Raw genomic sequence first — 16,481 nt, 5'->3', positions numbered from 1 at the left:
CCTTCTGTCTCGCTGAAAACATGATGTCATTTAGCGTCACTGTCATGACACTTAAATGTCACAGAATTTCCCGGCCATTACAAAATCTGGCTGCAGAAATTTGCACAAAGCACAGGCAGCTAGTAAAAACAAACAAAAAAAACCCAAACAAAACGAAACACCAACAAACCCCCCGTCATGCTTCAACACTCCACCGAGCTGGAAAGAGGGAAAAGGAGAAAATAACCCTTCCTTATTTAGTTCTTTAAGGAATTCTTTGCTTGGACTAATTTTATCTCTTTGGGCAACATGACATGCTAGGACTGTTGCTAGGAGACACTTCTCCCCCAGTTGGTGCAACAAAATAATTGCATGGCATGGCTGCTGGCCTGTTGAGGGTCCAGCAGGTCCAGCGGTGGATGGGGACGACGGGGATGGGGGGTGTACGACAACACCACACACAGCAAGACATTTCATCACCATAACAATCTGGAGCTAATTTCCCATCCGATAGGCTTAGAGATGGCTACTGAAACAAGCCAATCGCACGTGACATTTAAACAGAATGAATGTAAAATGAGTTTACATGACGCATGTGTGATGAATATTAATGAGTGTTGGCCCAAGCATTGAGGGTTTTGTCATTATCTAATGGGCGCAGGCAGCCAAAGGTCTCCTCGAGGCTGTCATAATGGCAGCGGTGGTAGACTTGAGTCGTATCATTACATATTAGCACATCCCCAAGGGCACAGCACAGCACAGCACGGCACAACAAGTGACTGTGCACAGACGAGATGAACACAGCAGCAGGAATCATTCAGCCTGACTGCAGGCCCTAGAGTAAACAAGATCCACTACGGAAAGTTATCGGGAAAGATATAATCATTTAGGCCCAACCAAAAGGCATAATGCGGATCTGGGAAACTGGCCCAGACGTCTACGCTGTGTCAAGCATGCACATACACACTCATCCATTCACACTCTCACATGTAACCACCCACTCACCCACCCACATTACAGTTCTTTAAGAACTCTAACAGGTCTAATTGGCTTCTTTGTGACTAAGCGCTCTGTGGCCCCAGTGGACTGTCTGCAGCATGTAAGACTGTGGGGACACGTTTGGGCTTCTAGCTCCACTCAGCGTTTCCCTGTATGCAATCCACCTCACAATAGAGGAGATGGATGAGAGTAATTACACTCTGACATCCACAACATCTGGGCAAACTAAAAAGTAGAATACGGCAAGAGTAAAAAGAGCGAGTCAGCTGAAGAGTCATGATAGCGTGGCCCACTGCATCAGCCTGGGCACCGGAAACAGCCTCAGAATTAATGCCACTCCTTGAATTTTAAAAGGGTTCTCTTATCTATAGAAATATAATAGGAAGTAGAAGTGTGTGTGTGCGTGTGTGTGTGTGTTTGTGTGTGTGTGTATTTGAATGTGTAAGAGAAAATTGCTTGAAAGTTACAGAATGGAGTTGATGGCTGATAACAAATGCACGATGAAACATGTAAATCTTTCAGACACTGGTTATTTGGTTATTTGTGTGTTTGTGTTGGTGGGTGTGGGTGTGGGTGGCGAGGGTGGTGTTGGTGTGGGTGGGTGTGGATGGCGTGGGTGGTGTTTGTGTGGGCGTGTGTGTGGGCAAGTCCACGTAAGGAGGTGGATATGTATGGTCATCTTGGAAAGCGCTGAAGACAACCACTGGGTGAAATGAGCTATAGGTAGGGTCCAAAACTACTCCCAGAGACTGTCAGTGTGGTTGATCTCAAACAGACACCTGGCCTCTAATAGTCTGTAGCAGTGACTATGAGTACTGCCAGAACTGCCAAGTTATTTCTGATATGATGTTCATACATAATACAGCTGCTAATATCAAGTTTGGTAAAAAGGGAAAATAACATGGCTGTCAGATGAATCTATCAAACTGCAGACAGGACTAGCATGACGTGTGTGTGTGTAAGAGAGAGGGTGTGTAAATGTAGAAAAAGGTTGCGCACAGGCTATCCAACTTACTCGAGATGCTCGTGAACTCTCCTGGAAGGAGCCTCACCTGTCATGCAGCGCACCTGTTGGTGAAGGGCACGCATGCTCGTTATGTGGCACACAGACCTGTGTATGATGTGCTGGCTCTGCAGGTGGTCCAGTGCAAGGGTCATCTCGCACAGGTAGAGCTTCACCGCCTCCTCAGTGAACTGGACGTTCTGCTGCAAGTGGTAACGCAGGTCCCCCCCCAGCAGGAGGTCCACCACCATGAACATGTCCTCCTCGTCCTGGAACGAGTACCTGGGGCACAGGGTCAGGGGGGTCACGGAACTCAGTTGCGCCGTAACTGGGATCGGGGAACGACACAGAGCACCCACAATAAGCCGTGCACCTTGGGCCACATGCAAGACACAGGACTACGTTTGTCAGATATGACCATTCGGAGTGCAGTGTGTGTGTGTGTGTGTGTGTGTGTGTGTGTGTGTGTGTGTGTGTGTGTGCATGCAAGAGGGTGTGTTTATCTCTGGTTACTGCCATCATTGTATACAGCATTGAGATTAAGAAATTAGATTAAGAAATAAGATTAAGAAATAAGATTAAGAAATAAGATTATGAAATGGAAATTAAAGTTAACGAACATCATTTGGCAGATGCGCTCATCCAGAATGACATACATATTTATCAGTATAATCATTCCTCATCTTGATTGAATTGAACCCATTACCTTGGTCTTATTCACACCACAGTCTACCTGCTAGGTGAGCTCCAGTCAGCCTTCCATCACACTGGTGAAAACTCGTTTACACTAAAACTCCGCTCCACCCAAAATGTGCGCCCAACACATCTAGTTTTCAGCTTCTTCACAAATATGGAAGGACCAAGCACCCCCGGAGACCACGATATTTGCATGTAGGAGCAGTGGTTCCTCACACACGCATCACACTGAGCTGAAGCAAATGTGAAGCATGGGAAGGCTGGAAGCAGGGTGTCCATCAAGACTGATGCGCTATCCGGCAGTCCGACGTAACAGGCGGGTTTCTGACTTATGTGCAGACTTTACAAATGCAGATTGAACAAATCTGGCCTTTAGCGAGCAAGAGTGCAGGAGCTCTGTGCCAGCAGCGGAGCAGGTGCAGGACTCTGGAGATCAGGCTGAGTCGCGTCTTGACTAAAGTCTGGGATTTGTTCAGCCTGGCAAACTGCTCCATATCTCATTCCCTCTGCTCGCTTCTGGACCCGTGTTAGGCTAGCGGGCAGACCTCTGCTATTTTTCTGGGTTTATTTTCCTCTTTCATCCAAATGTCTCCATTCGGCTCGTTCATTTCATTAAGAGCGTCGTTGTTAAGGGAGCCATAAGCGAGGCCTGTCACTCCCTCCTCATCCTCTTTGGAAAGACCCGACAGTGGTGAGTGTGTTTATATCTCTGTCCATCTGGGTGAGCTCGAGGGCCCTCTGGCTGGGCAAATCCAAAGCTTGTTTCCTATTCCGAATGACGCAGGGTCTGAGAAGGCACAGGCATCAGCACATCTATAAAACTCATCAGGTCCGTGCAGCCGGCTGCTGTCGTAATGCCGATCCCATAAAACGCATCAGCTGCACACCGCCGGACACAGTTATGGTACCGTCCATAACAATCTGGACAGCCTGTCCCTCTTATAACAGCCATGTCCACGGAAAAGAAAATGGCCAACAGGGGACCGCTGTAATGTGCAGGGAGCTTGACAGAGGAAGTGGGTTTAATGGGTTAAAAACATCTTTAGAGAGCCACACAAAGGCCAAGGACACACAATACAGCTTTGGAAATCATTACGACAGACTGGGCACAAAATAGGCACTCAGCCTACATAATTTAACCCAAGATCCTTGTCCAATGGTTAGATTAGTTAGTTAACCTAATTTCAACAGACTGGTCCCATGTGTCTCTGGCACGATGAGAGATGGACCATATAGAACACTGTTTAGGATTTTGTTAGGACTTTTTTTCGGTCAGAGAATGCAAAGGCAGGTTCAGACTCCACACACACTGTATGCGGCATACGAGTCACTGATGACTGTACATGCAGGGAGCTCAGAAAGATTTACACCTTTATAAAGATAAAAGACTAATGTCATGGTGTGCTGGGCAGCCTGCAGGAGACACACACACACACACACACACACACACACACACACACACACACACACACACACACACACACACACACACACACACACGCACGCACGCACGCACGCACAAACACACGCAAGCACACACACACGCACGCGCATGCACACGCACAGACACGCACGCACGCACACACGCACGCACGCAGACACACACAGACACACACACACACAGACACGCACACACACGCACAGACACGCACACACACACGCACCTGTTCCTTGTTTTCTCCCTTTTGTTCGCCTCTATTATTTAAGCCCACAGCTACCTGCCATCAGCGTTGCGCATGGCCATTGGTCCTGCGCCCAGAGCCATCGCCTGTGTCTGCTCCTCGGCGTGCCTGCGTTTACTCTACGCACTGAGCTGTTAGTGTCGCACCGTCACCCTTTTGTTTTCGAGTTCACTCGAGTTGTTGTGAAGAATAAAGACGATCTCGCCGTTCACTCGCTGTTCACTCATTACTTGCCTGCAATGTCACAGCTAATAAATAATGCTGCATATCACCTTGGTCTTACAGAGAATCTTTACGAGAAATCTAAGGTTTTAGTTTCATATTATTCAAAAAATGAAAATGTATTAAAAATATTTTTAAAATACTTTTCTCCAAAGCATGTATCCCTGTAACCCTTAATCTAGTACTGTAAACTGTGCATCCACCCTTTGCCAAGACAGCTGCCAAGATAGTTGAGTGTTTTCACATGTTCTATGGTTACTTCTACAAATATTTTTGTCCTGTTGGACTGGTACTCCACTTATTACAATTATTATCAACAATAATTTCTAATATTTTAGTCAATAGTAATCACACAGAACCCCTACACCAGCACCGACAACTGACCCTTAAAGAACCTTTTTGGAGCCATCCTTCTCACTGTATCTGGGGGAAAATATACCGGCATCCACCTGCACGCATTGGTTTGAAACCAACTTCTCAATTATAGCCCCAATTCTTGTCCAGGGATTTTCAGGAGTGAAAATTTGGCTTCTTTGAAGCCACTACTTCATGTTTAAAGGTGAGAAACCCATGTCCCATTTAATTGAGTGTGTTTGGCCAGGCTGTGAGCTCCTACTTCTGCCCCAGGGAAACACCAATGTATGAACCCTTTCTAAAGACTGCTGTGCTTATGAAGGGTGAAATCTGAATGGGAATGTGTGTCAATTTTTCCTCTCAAGAGTTTCTAAGTTTCCCAAGTTTGTTTATTTGTACCTCAACAAAAGGTAGGCTTTCTCTGTGTAAAATAAAATAAAATAAATACTTCTTTACTTATCTGTCTGGAAGGTGTCAATAATTGTGGCACCACTGTACTTTCTCCTCTTCTTTGAAATTATTTTTAAGTCAATTACTGCGCTGAACTTTGTAAAAATATGTATTATTAGATGAGTTCCATGGTTCCACAAAGGTAGAATCTTTATCTGTCTTTCTTAGTTTGAGGAGATGTTTTAAAACGTTTGGTTTTAGGCATCCATTACCAAACTACTTCCTCTCTGTTCCTCTGCCGAGGTGGACTCGCTTGCTGTCAACCCACCCACATAAAGGAAGCCAGCTAAGCTCTAATGAATAGCTATGTTCCTACGCCAAGAAACAGCTACAGAGCAACCTTCCATTCTTTTAAAACGAAGGCAATGGCAATTTTGTAAAAAGGTAATTTGCTAAAAGGACGTTTGGACTTTGGTAAACAAACATCACAGGTCTTTTCAGACCAGCGAAAAGCTGTCGGAAACATTCAGCTGCAGCAAAGATACTGCAAAGCATTTGCTTAAAAATGTAGCATTTTTGCATAAACACATATGGTTAAATGGTAACACTTCAAAATGATTTATTAATAATGCTCTACTGGTCTCCCCCCTACTTCAGTCTTATATCAGTGCGAAAGACTATTAGCATACAACATTAAAGTCATTATTTGTCACAACATTCATTTGACACATACATGAGTCATTACCCTTAAAGCCTGGATTTGCTAATTCACAGCACATGTCTCTGGAGCTGTAGGCATGCCAACCTGCTCCAGTCCTGCAGCCTCTCTGCTACTGCTGAATGTTTCTCAACTCTGGGTGATATTTGAGCAGCTTTTAGTGTGACTTGCACACAATTCTCCCACTTGGCTCATATGTACAACAGAGAGAGAGAGAGAGAGAGAGAGAAGAATCTCACTCAGCAAGAGGTTGCACTCGGGTGCTCCAAGACCGGTGGCTGAGAGGCTGAAAGCACCATTCGTCAGGCGCATGGAGGACATTAAATAAAATAACACTCTAAGGACCTAGACACCCTCCCAAGGAGAGCACAATGTGAGGACAAAATGATTTGTGAGGCCGTCACAACTTTGCCTTTTTTGTAAATACATTATGACTATCTTAAGAAGAACTTAATGGCTTAAGTCTAGGCTTGGATTAGAGTTAGGGTCATTTTCCTTTTTATCATAAACACTACAATACAATTCTGTGTGTGCACGAGGTTGTCAGTGTGTTTAAAATGCAACACATTGCAGAAAGTCTGCACACAACTTTCTGAGAGCTCCTCTAAAGACATGTAGGTCCATCAAGGTATGTGGACACTCACATGCTCCATCTAAGTAAAGCGCAAACAAACGCTCCAAGCTAGACCTCGCCCTCTGGGGCTGCTGGGCTGGCTTCCCAAGCTTCAGGGCCCTGCAAGCCGGCTGAGTCTTAGGCCTCCGAGGACACTGGCACGGTCCAGGGAGGTTGTGGTGTAGCCCTGGCTTGACGGGCAAAGGAGGAAGGCCTGACCTGGAGGCCATGAGAGTCTGATAGTCAGAAAGAGGAAAAGGATTGGAAGAAGAAGGTTACTAGGCTGGAAGAGGCAAAGTGAAGTAATCAGGCCACGGTGATAAATGAGCCATGAGAAGCATAGAGAGAGAGAGAGAGAGAGAGATGGGGGGAGGGGGGGTATTTGCAGTGTCCCAGATAGCAGTCCAGAGAAAGCTTGGCAGTGGCTCTGCAAGCACACACACACACACACACACACACTAATTCCTTTCGTTATTCCCCTCATAATACAGTAAGTGTGCTTTGCCTCTCCTCCTTGTGTCCCCAAGCTGAATCCTCTATCCTTTGGCCTACTTCACAAGGTGCACTCCTAAAGCAGCGTCCTGGATGAACTTCAAAACTAAAGGGGCCACGGCAAAGTTAGCGAGTGCTGTAGAACTGGAACAGTGTCCTCTATGGAGAGGCTTCGCTGCACCTGATTGGTGAGATCAGGTGATCACTCGGCAATAGAGCTGAAGGAGGGAGAAGGAGAAGTTATGGAGATGTGCTAACCACTCGTGAGGCCAGAGTGAGCACGGCTGGAGCTGCTCTCAACCCTTCGAGGTTGGCTGTGTCTAAAGGTGGGAAGGGGCGGGATCTCTTCAGTGCGTACGGACTGTGCTGAAACAAAGTGCCCAGCTACTGCCCAGATAGCAACTGACTGTTTCTGCATTGGCACACTTGGACTGAGTGAAAGAGTATTTTTGTGTGTGTGTGTGTGTGTGTGTGTGTGTGTGTGTGTGTGTGTGTGTGTGAGTGAGCGAGAGAGAGAGAGAGAGAAAGAGAGCGAGAGCGAGCGATAGTAAATGCGTACTGAGATATTCAGTGTGAAAGCTACTGATGACTCACCCTTTGAGAATGTTAAATCCTTTTAAAGGAGAAATCCAATGTACACACACACACACACCAAATGATCATATTAGCCCTGGGCTCAAGGACGCGTTTTGATATTTAAATCACACTTTCTGAGGGGCCAGTGAAGTAAGAAGTCAACAGTCTCTTGTCTCTTTGAGTAACCCTTGCAGATACTTGCTCTGGTAAATGGCTGCCTTATTCTCGCTTATTGATCATATCGGAAGCCGGGCAGCCTGTGTCTGTGATCCGGGCCTGGTCAAGTCTGCCCTGACTCCCCTCTCTCTCTACCATATTCATTTATTTGCACCAATGGGAACAGAGTGCTTGTGTTACTGGTTTCAGCACCAGGCATTAGACTCACGGCCCATAAATCAGCCCATTCGCATGCACAGGAACAGCAGTAGCTGCGCACTTGGGTGACACATTCTTGGCTCCACAAACGTCAAAGCTGTTAAATGCCATATGCATTTAACACAATACCTGCATCTGATGGATAGGTTTATAACGCGCTATGGAGGGCGCCTATATTTTCCTCTTAACGAACTGTTTTAGAACAAACTGCGACTCCCCGTCACGTCTCAGAGTGGTGTAAATGGATACGGTAATTACAGCTTTCGGTACGCTTGACATTTTCAGGGCTCGCGTCGCGTCTTTTTCCTGTGGAGGAAGCAAGAGGGAGGCGGTTGCTGCCATGCGCCGAGCGCAGCGGTGACTCTCCATTGAGGTAAATGCATGCTACCTTCTCAGTGCAGAGTCTGTGTTTAAGACCGCCGGCTGAAGAAGAAAACATCAAAAACACAGAGAACAACGCAAATCCCTGTGCGTTAGGCCGCCCAAATTAGCAGACGTGCCGTTTCACTGAAGCGTGTCCAATATCCACACACTGTTGCTAAACCTGTCCCAGGGGGACACATTTCCAAGTGAAGCTTGCCATCATATTCTTCTCAACTACAAACTACCTGGCAATGCTGTAGGGTCCTATGCGCTTAGAAGAACTCTGAAGAATTCCAGCCAACCAATCAGAAGAGAGCACACATTATAATGTTTCATGCTTCCTTTAAAATCCTCCAGGATCCTAGAGACTTGAATCTGATTCTCAAACGCAGAGGAAACATTAATTTTATACATATATTCAATATTATATTATTTATATAGCACTTTTAACAACAGACATTGTCTCAAAACAGCTTGACAGGAATCAGGAAGAACTCCTTAGAGCATTAGGAAGAAAGCATGGGTGGACCAGTCTGAAAAGGTTAACCTATCCTCCTCTGACTGACAGTGGAAAGCATTGCTCATACAAACAAGAATACTACACATGGGAGGCTTTCCTGAACTGCCAGGAAATCTATTTCATACTGTCTGAAGCAACAGAAAATTCCATTTCCACAGATCCTAAGCCAACTGTATTTCTGATCCCACTGAATTTTCTTGCTCTGCTTAGAAAAGCTTTACTGGCTGTAATTCCTGAGACTCCATGCAATTGTCACGTGCTTGGAAGCCTTTACCTGTTCAAAGAATGAGACAAACCCGATGGCACATGGAATGGTGATTAAAGATTGATAAGAAGGCAGCAATTCTTTTGGTAGGACTATTCAACTGAATAAGTACTGGTATAAGAACAGCACATTCAGAGAAGAGAGCAAACTCCTCCGGTAGAGAGAAAAGTAGAACGTGAACTCCAAAGACTCACCTCCAGACACGTGCACATGCACACACTACATTTAATTTCTTCACTCTGTAGGAATATGAGAAACTGAACCCGATGGTGCCGTTTGATGTGGCTGGAGCTTGTCAAAATCATAACCACGGATCACTCTCACGAGCGTGAAAGACGGAGGACAGTGCAGCACTGTGCTCACAGTAATGCACCGCTAAGCAGCATTGCGGAAACACAATAAGGCTAGCATGATTGATATACTCGAAAAAGTTACTTCTCTCTCTCTCTCTCTCAACTAAGAGGGCGCAATGACTTCCCTTCCTGTGTGGAACACTAGCGAGAACTTAGCATGATTTTGACTAACTCCTCGTGGTCCTCCAAAGTTCCCCCTTTTTTCAGACGCAGGACACGGGTCGCTCGCATGAAGGTGGCTTGTGCGACTAATGCCAACGCTTTGCCTCCTCGACGCACGGATATGGGTTATGGGTTCCTCACATATGGTTTACGGGAGAAATCCCAAACAGAGCGCGGAAAACGTGTCAGAACGAACACCGCTCAAGCAACGCACGTAGACAGATGGAAAGTTCTTGCAGCTGTCACACAGAGATGTAGCAGAGAGGGGATGGGGGCGTGTGAAGGCTGCAGTAACGTTCAAAGCTAATAGGGAGGTTTTGTGTGTGTGTAATAATAATTTGGCTGAATTTTGCAGTACTCTGTGGCTTTTCTGTGTTCCTGTAAGAACAGTTGGTATCTGAAAGCTGATTTTCCTGGAGCTTATACAAGATCATATTTTCTTCTGTTAAGGAACTATTCTTTTCTGTAACATGGAGGGGATAGTAGGCTGAGAGAGAAAAAAGGTTTTATCGCTTAAATGTGATCAGGAACACTGAAATAATCCAGAGTCCAGTAAAATAACAGTTCAGTAAAAGCATATTAATACTGCTGTGAATCCTACTGCTGAATTTAATGTTCTGTTTCAAATGCTGTATGTATCAAAATGGAAATAACCACATTAATTTGCAGGGAGCAACTGTGAACTGGAAAATACAATTCTTTTTTACATGAAGAAAAAAAAAACATTAAGTTTAACAGAAACTCCCAGTAAACAACTCCCAGCTATGTTTGTTTGTGTAGTACTGATTCTATTCCAACTACTAGAGCTACTACAGAGACACATACACATTACCATTAAGTAGCTGTGCTGCAATATGCATGAAGCCAGCCAGCTCCCTAATCACATTTGTGTTGCATAGTCTGGACTCTCTCACTCTATGTGTGTGTGTGTGTGCGTGTGTGTGTGTGTGTGTGTGTGAGTGAGAGAGAGAGAGGAGAGGAGAGAGAGAGAGAGAGAGAGAGAAAGCGAGTAAGTGAGAGAGAGGAGAGAGAGATTAAGATATATGAAAAGATCTGGTGTGTCGATCTTGGTCTCTATGGCAACAATGCAATATGACCCTAAAGTAAAACATGAGAGATGACATCCATGTGTGACCATTGCCTGCCTGCCACACACACACACACACACACACACACACACACACACACACACACTCACACTCACACACACGTTTCTAATCCCAGCTCCTAAAGTTGCTGCAGGCGCTGGACACAAATCACAACTTGAATCAAGGATTTTTAAGATAATCATGCTACTACAAGTGGTTTGTATTATTAGTCTAAGAGATCAGTACTGTATACTGTCTGTGCTGCTATGTGTCCTAAATTACTGCAGCTATAACCACCAATACTACTTAGGAATCTACACAATGCACTGGACAGGTTCTTTCTACAAGTCATGCAATTAAGAAACAATGAAGCAACCAATTATGCCTTAATAGCAAAAGATGCCCAAGCAAAAGGGAGTGTGTGTGTGAGAGAGGAGGAGAGGACTGATGGGGTAAAGTGAGAGCACATTACACATTACACATTACAGTGCACATCACAAGACACTTTCAAATGTAGCATTATAAGTTGTGCATGCACCATTCCTGTGCAATCAACTACTGACTTAATTAACCATCATCCAGCATGCACAACACAAAAAAGAAGTGAAAAAACCCAGGATAGTCACCAGAGGTTGACTAAAAAAACATGTTCAATGTCCTGTAGAATCTCTAGCTCTCTAAAGACGTTTCGGACCTCATCTCGCTCTATGCACTGCTGTTTGTTCATGTACTTCATGGCGTACATCTTCTCTGTGTCCCGCTTCTGCACAATACACACCTGCAAAAGACACACACACACACACAACATGTGTTTTTACAGTTACATTTGTATTCCATATTCGTGTAATTTGTCTGCCGTTTTTCTTGAGGACAAAACTAATAAATGTTTGGAATGGTTTTTATTTAATCCATCCAATTCACCTTCAGCAACAATATGAGCACAGCTGTGCTCGTCACATTACTCACAAGTCCTGTAATCTGTCACATTATACATCCAAGTGCAAGTCCTTCATATTCCACGTGAAGTGAATGTACTGTTCCAGAGAACGCATGAAACAGTGGGAGCTCAAGTCAGAAGTCAGGATTAGGGTCAAAAATGAACCTAGACTAATCAAGATCACATCCATTCTGACATAAAAAGCCCCAACTACTATGCATAAGGTTCGATGTCCCCAACAGAAATTGCAGGGAGCTGCAAAACAAGCAGCAGTGCATCTCTAGAAGCAGGTTGGTTGCGGGTTGTTTCTCTGGCATGAAAACAACTTTCATGCTGTTATGTAATAGAGAACATATGGCGACGAGATACAGTGCATCACGTAACCTGCCCCGTCCAGGGCTTTATCCAGGACTGCATCTAGGCACCTGTAAGGGAAGCTTTCTCCGTAGCCAGGACGTAGTGGTCCAGGCCTCCCTCTCTCTCAACTCAAGGCTTGCTTACGCTTTTGTTTCATTACTGTCCACCTTTCCTTCTGTTTTCTTGTCACCAGCAGCTTCCAGGCATTCACGCATTTCTGAGCTCCCCTTGATATCTTAATATGAATGGCACTTGTACGTAATATTTTTCTCCCTCTTTCATACCTGCACGCACACACGCACACGCACACACCCACACACCAAGCAGACAAAGCAGCTCCCCCTCTGACCTGTCAGCCTGTCTGCTGAGAGACCTTTTGTTATAGATCAGCTGTGTGAGGAGTGTGTCCTGAATAGAGGCAGATGTGTATTCGAAAGCCAGCACTGCCTACACTTCCGTATGCCCGAACAGACTACAGCTGCGCTGTAGCTACGGCATCCAGTTGTCCACTTTTAGGCTGGACAGTCCGGATTTCACCCCGCTGTCCTCCATCTGGCCGAACACCTGGACCCCCATTTATTGTCCTTCTGACGTGAAATAGTCCATTGCAACCCATTGATCAGTATTATTATGTCAAAAGCAAATACCTTGTATTTCATTGGTTTAAAGAGATTGCCTCGTACCACGCTCACTGGCCAACCACAGAAAGTCAACGCGCTAGTCAGTCAGGATGTTTGCAATGGTGTGCAAATACCAAAAAGATAAATGACTTATGTCCTCTTTGGTCAGCAAATCCTTCCTTTTCAAAAAGCAAGGAAAATGAATGTCCTGCCTTCTGTACACCATGACAGACATAAATACTGCAAGTCAGTACCAAGTTTAGCGAGTTAAACATTAATTCATATTACAGATTTCCAGATCAAACTGGTCAGCTTTGTTAGCTCTCTAGATAGGTCAGGGTTTTAAGTTTGTGTTGTGTTGTCCACATTCCCCTCCCCTGCATGTCCTCTTTTCAGGGGTTATTAACATGGCCCCTCTAACTGTAGCAGGAAACCCATGTTATTGTACCTCACACCTGAATGGTGAACACAGCCAGGCTGGCTGGGAACCTGAGAGACAGACGCAGAAGGGTGTTTTCAGGAACGATCCCGCGGCCGAGTCTAATTCAGCTTTGTGCTTTATAGAGTGCAGGAGCATGGCTCAGTCCAGGCATGCCTGAGAGCATATACCACCCCCACAATGCTCTGTGTGTGTGTGTGTGTGTGCGCGCGCGCTACCTCACCCAGCATACTTTCTCTCTACACAATTAAGTCTACAGCTGGACTAAAAGAAAAAGGCAACTTATATTAGGCTCTTCTGATTCACATTTTAAAGAACTTTTGAAACATGTGGCTGAAAAAAAATAAAAAAAAAAGATTTATGAGAGTTAGAAACCGGTCGTCCGGTGGGTGTGTCAGACATGTTACCCATGCACTCATCAGAGTCTAGAAGATCGCCAAGGTAGCAAGGGGCATGTCCATGGAGTGCTCTGTACATGATGATTAGTACCTTGGACTGGGTAATGCCTTGAAATTGGAAGCCTGTGAAGGTGTTGAGGAGGAGAGATATGTGCAGATTTCCTGCTAGGAGTGAGTACCCTGGCAGCAGAGGGCTGCATATATTGAAGTTTGCTTAGAAATCTTCTGGGGAGAACTGAAGAGAGTGAATTACAATAATCAAGACCCGAGGCAATGAAAGCATGAACCAATATTTCAGTGTCACGCAAGCTGAGAGAAGCAAAGAGCTGAGCAATATTCCAAAGATGGTAGAAGGCTGATCTGGGAACACAGCTAATGTGTGACTGAAAAGAAAGTGTGGGATCAAAGATGAGCAAAAAAAGAGAGAGAGAGAAAGAGAGCGCGAGAGAGAAGAGAGCGGCAGAGAGAGGGAGGTATAGAGAGGGTCTGCCCAATACGCTGGACTCATCTGGACTGGTGGTGATAGCTAACGTCCCCTCATTAAGGCCAGGCAAGATGGCCTCTTCACTGCATTACAGCAGGAGTGACAGCAGGAAATCTATTAGTATGGCAAAAGCACACTGGCTAATTGCCTCCTTCCTCTTCTCCTCCAGCAGGAGAAGACAAGCACAGCCCCTGCAAAGTAGTGTGCTGTCTCCCTCAATAACTCCATTACTCAGCCTTGCCTTTCTGGTCTCTCTCTCTCTCTCTCTCTCTCTCCCCCTTCTCTTCCTCTCTCCCCCTCTCTCTCTCTCTCCCTCGCTCCTCTTTCCACCACCTCCTCTCTCTCTCCCCCCCCCCCTCTCTCTCTCTCTCCCCCCCCCCTCTCTCTCTCTCTCTCTCTCTCTCTCTCCCCCCCCTCCTCTCTCTCTCTCTCTCTCTCTCTCTCTCTCTCCCCCTTCTCTTCCTCTCTCCCCCTCTCTCTCTCTCTCCCTCGCTCCTCTTTCCACCACCCACTCCTCTCATGTTGTCCTCCGCATCTTCTTCTTTGAACCCTCATCCAGTTCTCTTGCCCTCCTGGTCTGTGTCTGTTACCTCGGTTTCCTTGCCCACATCTTCACGTCGTTACTTCTCGCGCCCCTTCTCTGATGGAGCCATTTGTGATACCCTGTCTTACTTTTGTCTGTATCCATTTGCTTTCTCGTCTCTATCTGTCTTTCATCATCCAACTCTAGAGGGTTACACTATGGAGTCCAGGCTTAATTAAACTCGGATTTCATATTTCCAGCCTTTCTTCTTCTTCTTTTTGCCCTCGTGCACTCGCGGCAGGGCGAGCAATCAGGCATCCAGGTCCCTCTGCACCTGAGGAGACCCACTTTCCTCATGGTTGCAGCTCTGATCACAGGAGCAGGTCTGAGATCAGAGTTGTTCCCTATTCACAAGGACTACAGCCACAGAAAGTGAATCCGCACTACTGTATGGATGCGCAAGCCAGGTCTCCGAGCCAGTCACACTGAAATGGTTCCCTTTTGACACTTCTCACGATGTTAGTGACCCTCCCAGAATTGATTTTCATAATGTACTCTACGTGATGATTTCACATGATAATACAGTTTGGTTGATAAATCACTGCTGTGCAGAATTATTATTAACCAAGTGAACGTGTTGTGACCTCAATAAAGATTACATTCAGTATGTGGGTCTGCAATAACCATATATGGCCTGTATAGTCATTTATCGTGCAGCAGTGCAAGAATAACATTAATCTTCCATGCAGTAGCACCAGACCACAAGTTGCAAAATGGATTAAAGTGATTCACCATTTGAGGCTCTAGCTAGCCCACCAGTGATTTAAAAATCTCTCAGGCAATTCACCCCAGACTGCAGAGACAAAATGATGCCTCAAGACAGCATTTTCACCTCCAGCACGGATAAACACCTTGCTTAGAAGCCCAAACATACCCTTCAGTGATGACACAGACAGCTAGCCTCTGCAGAGAGATCTCATCATCTGCTCACAGACAAAAGAGAAGACTTGAAATGGTCTCTAAAGAACAGTGTGGAGCTGGGAAAAGCATAGGCTTGGTATGGCTGAACTCCTCTACGAAATTTACAAGCACCTCAGCCTCCAAGTTCTAAATGTTACTTTACTTTCCGAAATGATCAACGCCTGCAACCTTACTCTTTCAGTGATCAATAGCACCTAGGGTGGATGTGTTTAGCTAGCACCCCCACGGTACCTGCAATAGCGGGAATTATTCGATTTTTATTAGTCCACTCACAATATCCGAGTATGTTCTTCTGACAGCCAGATGGATGGACAGGGCGCCGTGTCTATATGGCTGGATAACAGACACCAGACAGGGAGTAATGAATTCCAAATGGTTATCTACAAAATGCTAATGAGCACGATCTAAAGCATTAGGCCCTTGCTGGGGCTGTTAGCATTCATTATGAACACCTGCTTCTCAGCTCCAATCGCTGGTTAAACAGGAAGCTGAAAGGTCAAGCATTTCAGTGGAGAGCTCTCGGTCTGTTGCCAGTCCCTCCACAAAAGGTGGGGGCCTAACAATGCCCTTCTGGCCAGCAGAAGCAGGAAGCAGCAGCCGTCTGACAGAGCACACAGGAGCTGCAACATGTACTCGTACTCCCCTTCGAGGGGCCGGACGTCGGCCAGGGCCGAGCCGTACGTTCTGCCTCCAGCAGGGCAGCGGGTGAACTTCCCCTCCTCGATGAAAACCACTTTTTAGAGAGCGGGCACATCTGTCGGCTGGAGGTGAAGGATCCAAACATGATAAGAGGAATTTCCCATGGGAGCCCGTTTCTAATCAGCGGAGTGTAGCTTCACTAGCCATCTTCACTTCCCGAGCTTCAGAACTAATCTGTTTTCTCCTTTAAGAA

The 16,481-nt window shown here is 45.8% G+C and overlaps 1 protein-coding gene across 8 annotated transcripts in view; it reads right to left on the bottom strand.

Moving 5' to 3' along the window:
- stk32c (serine/threonine kinase 32C) overlaps positions 1 to 16,481 on the bottom strand; it is a 48,687-nt gene that overhangs the window by 9,955 nt on the left and 22,251 nt on the right. For 3 of the 8 annotated variants that reach the window (XM_081724152.1, XM_081724154.1, XM_081724155.1), the window contains 2 exons: positions 11,477 to 11,628; positions 1,994 to 2,263 (listed from right to left, as the gene is read on the bottom strand). In XM_081724152.1, coding sequence (XP_081580278.1) covers positions 1,994 to 2,263; positions 11,477 to 11,628 — 422 coding nt within the window. Of the gene's footprint in view, positions 1 to 1,993; positions 2,264 to 2,687; positions 7,033 to 9,441; positions 11,455 to 11,476; positions 11,629 to 16,481 lie in introns of those variants that run through there. The other 5 variants (XM_027020979.3, XM_081724156.1, XM_081724159.1 and 2 more) reach the window with 5 other exon arrangements.

The sequence above is a fragment of the Electrophorus electricus genome, chromosome 12, assembly GCF_041902795.1.
Source record: "Electrophorus electricus isolate QZ-2024a chromosome 12, ASM4190279v1, whole genome shotgun sequence".
Classification (NCBI taxonomy): Eukaryota; Metazoa; Chordata; class Actinopteri; order Gymnotiformes; family Gymnotidae; genus Electrophorus; species Electrophorus electricus.
Note: the sequence above shows the minus strand (reverse complement) of the source record. Positions and strands in the feature narration are given on the sequence as shown.